This window comes from Notothenia coriiceps, unplaced genomic scaffold, assembly GCF_000735185.1.
Source record: "Notothenia coriiceps isolate Sejong01 unplaced genomic scaffold, NC01 NC01_scaffold00025927, whole genome shotgun sequence".
In the NCBI taxonomy this organism is placed as follows: Eukaryota; Metazoa; Chordata; class Actinopteri; order Perciformes; family Nototheniidae; genus Notothenia; species Notothenia coriiceps.
The window spans coordinates 1-3,646 of NW_011358628.1; the positions used below are offsets into that span (position 1 = coordinate 1).

Here is a 3,646-nt window from a genome sequence, read left to right on the forward strand (position 1 = left end):
GCTCTCCCTCTCCTTGTTTCAGAAACAGCTTCTAATATCCGTTAGCGCAGCTAGCTAACCAGATGCTAACAACAACAATGCAAATAGTGAGTTTGGTAGAAATATACTGTATAATAGTAAAGTTATTTAAGATGATGCCATATTCATTGAAGATTTTACATTATAAATATTCCCCACAATTATTCAAAAGCATATTCTTCCAAACTCCTTGCTGTAGTATGACACACAGGAGACTATTGATGTGTGTGGTGAGTTATAGTAATAAGCTGTATAATAGTGATTGAATATTATTGTATTCTCTTTTTTCGGAGTTGCACTTTGCAGACGGTCCCTGAGCACTCGTTTCTACTCCGGCTGTGGATAGAGACCAATGTAATGTGTCCAGCTCGGAGGATGGCGCGTATTGGCTTTTTTTGATCAACGTGTGATTGTAGTTCGTTTTCAACCTTACCACGGTACTGAGGAGACGTCATTTGTGTCTGAACAACGTTTTGTTCATGAGTTATTGATCCGTGAAATCAGAATCTCCCAATATCGTTCCAACTTTACTGAACTAAGCCAGAAGACCGTCTCATTTCGTAGACCGCTCGGTTTGCTGTTCCTTCACTTTATTTTTATATACATTTATTTTGGACGAAAGTTTTGCGTGAGGAAAGGCATGTGTGGCGTGAGTGCGTGAGATATGGGTTAATTGCGTGTCTCACGCTCAATGCGTGAGGGTTGGCAGCCCTGGCTAAGCTAAACTAGCACTCTGCTGGTCTCACTGAGATGAGGGTCTCTGCAGGGACAGGAAGTAGGACTTCAGGGTGGTAGTCCTGGCTCTATTGCAGGTCTTTACAGTATTTACAGTCAGCAGGTTTTGGTTCAAACTGTCCACACAACGTCTTTGGAGTTTCATAAACAAGAAAACCAGGTTTCATCTAAACCCGGATTAGATCCAGAACCTGGTCAGTAAATAAAAACTCACAGAATCACAGCGATTATATGTGTGTAGTTACAGGAAGTACATTGCAGCAGGTCCACACGAGACCACATCCTGCAGGACAGGGATTATAAACATGACGTCAGAGTCCACCTTCATCAGTCCTGCTTCAGGTTCCTCCGCTGACAGAAACAGACCTCAGTGCAAAGTGTGCATCAGTAAACATAGACCAGGTTTCAGTCTGCAAGGGATTGAAGTTGTAAAGTGAGTCAAAATCAGGAGAGGGGAGGATCCTCAGAGACCTACAGGTCTTTAGTCTGGACTGAGGGGGTCCGTTGGTCTTTGGTCTGGACTGAAAGGGTCTGGTGGTCTTTAGTCTGGACTGAGAGGGTCTGGTGGTCTTTAGTCTGGACTGAAAGGGTGTGGTGGTCTTTAGTCTGGACTGAAAGGGTCTGGTGGTCTTTAATTTTGACTGAGAGGGTGTGGTGGTCTTTAGTCTGGACTGAAAGGGTCTGGTGGTCTTTAATTTGTACTGAGAGGGTCCTTTGGTCTTTCGTCTGGACTGAAAGTGTCTGGTTGTCTTTAGTCCCGACTGAGGCCTCAGAGGGGGTCCTGGTGGGTGTGGCCCCCTCCCCCCTCTCGGTTCAGATGGTGATGATATGATGAAGCAGGTTTACAGTAAACCCCCCCTTACAGTCTACTTAATGCTTTGCCCCTCCTCAGTCCCCGCTGGACTCAAGGACCCTCTCCGCCAGCACCTCCTGGAAGGTGGAGAGCTGCTTCATCTGCTCGGTCTGCATCGAGTGTCTCCGCATCAGCTTCTTCTTCATCTTGAAGTCTGGACCCCGTTTGGGGGAGGCGGGGGCCACAGGGACCAGAATCTTGGGCCCAGCGTGGACCGGGGAGGTGGGTTTACCGTTGGCCCGGATGTCAGGGATGGGTCTCTGAGGGTTGATGTTGAGGGGGGGCAGGAAGCCGGGCCTGGTGTGGGAGATGTGGTCCAGCAGGAGGGTCCCGGACCCCCGGCGCTCCAGGAGCCCCCGGCGGCGCAGGACGGGGGACACAGAGCTGGGGATGTTCTCCAGTGACTCCCTGGGGGACAGCAGAGACAAGGGGGACGCGTTGAAGCGCCGCCGATCCACCGACACCCGGCCCGAGTCTGGAGACCCGGGACTGGACTCCGGGCAGAGGTGGGTGTCGGACTCGTAGTGCTCCATGCGGGTCAGTTTGGGGTGGATCAGAGCCCGGGCCCCTCCTGGACCCCCAGCGTTCTCCTGGGTCTCCGGGGCCGTGTTCCTGCGGTACAGGATCTGGTGCTGCTGGACCTTGTCGGCCCAGGAGGCCCCGGAGAGGGGGGCGTAGTCCTCCGAGACGGACCGGTCCATCAGTTTTGGGGAACAGGGGTCGTGGGTCTCGATGCTGTGTCGCCGGGACAACCGCGGTCTGGCCGGGTCTGTTAGAGACAAGCCGTTCATCTGGAATATGGTGCTGCTGCAGCCCCCATCCTCAAGACCCCCGTCCCTCGGAGGAACCAGGACTGAGGGGGCCACCAGACCCCAGGGCTCCGAGTTCAGCCTCTTCAGCAGCTTGCGGGGGGGCGGCCTCTTGTCTCCCGGGGGTCTGGCTGAGGGCAGCGGCAGAGCCGTGGTCAGCGCGAAGCTAAAGATCCCGTCCTGGTCTCCGGCCGGCGAGGAGGTCCGGATCTCCACGTCGGAGGGGGACATGCAGTCTGGAGCCAGCTTGTCCACGATGGCAGGGGAGGGGGGGGCGTTCAAGTACTGCTTGGTCTTCTTGGTGCCGGACGGAGAAGTGTCAGAGGTGATGATTATCACTTCCTTCCCTTTGGCCTTGCAGGCGTCCAGCAGGACCTGCAGGGTGTCCCGGTCCCCCTTGTTGATGGCATGGACCAGAGCAGAGGAGCCGGAGTAGTCCTTGAGGCTGGGGTCCGCCCCGTTCTCCAGCAGCAGCGAGACTACTTCCCGGCCTGCCTGCTCCGCGCAGGCATGGATCAGCGCCGTGCGGCCACACTTGTCCGGGATGTTGGGGTCGGCACCCTTCTCCAGCAGGTAGCGGACCATCCTCTGCCTGGCCAGCGGGTCCTCATAGGCCGCGAGGCAGGCAGCACAAACTGGGGTCTCCCCGCGGTCGTTGCCCTCGTTGATGTAGGCGCCGCCTTCCAGCAGCAGGCGGGTCAGACGCAGCTTCCCCTGGAACACCGCCTTCAGGAGGGCGTTCCCCTCCGTCTGCAGGGGGACTCCATCTCCCATCATGCACCTCACCTCAGACCTCCTGCAGGCTGAGGGTCCGCCACAGAGTCACATGACCTGCAGGAGAAACCAAACCGAGTTCAGGTTCAGGTCTAGCAGGGACCCTGATTCCTGTTTCCTGTCACAGCACCTGCAGCTCCTCCAATCACAGACCTGACCCCCACAATAACAGGAAATACAAAGGAAAGAGAGGAGGCCCTCCCCCAATGGAGCTGACACACGCCCGGTCTAAAGTCAACACTGATGAACTGAACACACACTCAGGTGTGTTTACCTGCGGAAACACTGTGTTTACATTCAGTGAGAAAGGGACCATATGGACACACACACACACACACACACACACACACACACACACACACACACACACACACACACACACACACACACACACACACACACACACACACACACACATGCGTGTATGATTTACACGTCGAATAGAGACGCTTGTTTT

The 3,646-nt window shown here is 54.6% G+C and overlaps 1 protein-coding gene across 1 annotated transcript; it reads right to left on the bottom strand.

Moving 5' to 3' along the window:
- Positions 1–641: 641 nt before the first annotated feature.
- Positions 642–3,241, bottom strand: ankrd34a (ankyrin repeat domain 34A). Its single transcript, XM_010783871.1, has one exon. It carries the CDS (start codon positions 3,190–3,192, stop codon positions 1,642–1,644), a length of 1,551 nt encoding a protein of 516 aa, XP_010782173.1. The 5' UTR covers positions 3,193–3,241; the 3' UTR covers positions 642–1,641.
- Positions 3,242–3,646: the final 405 nt, after the last annotated feature.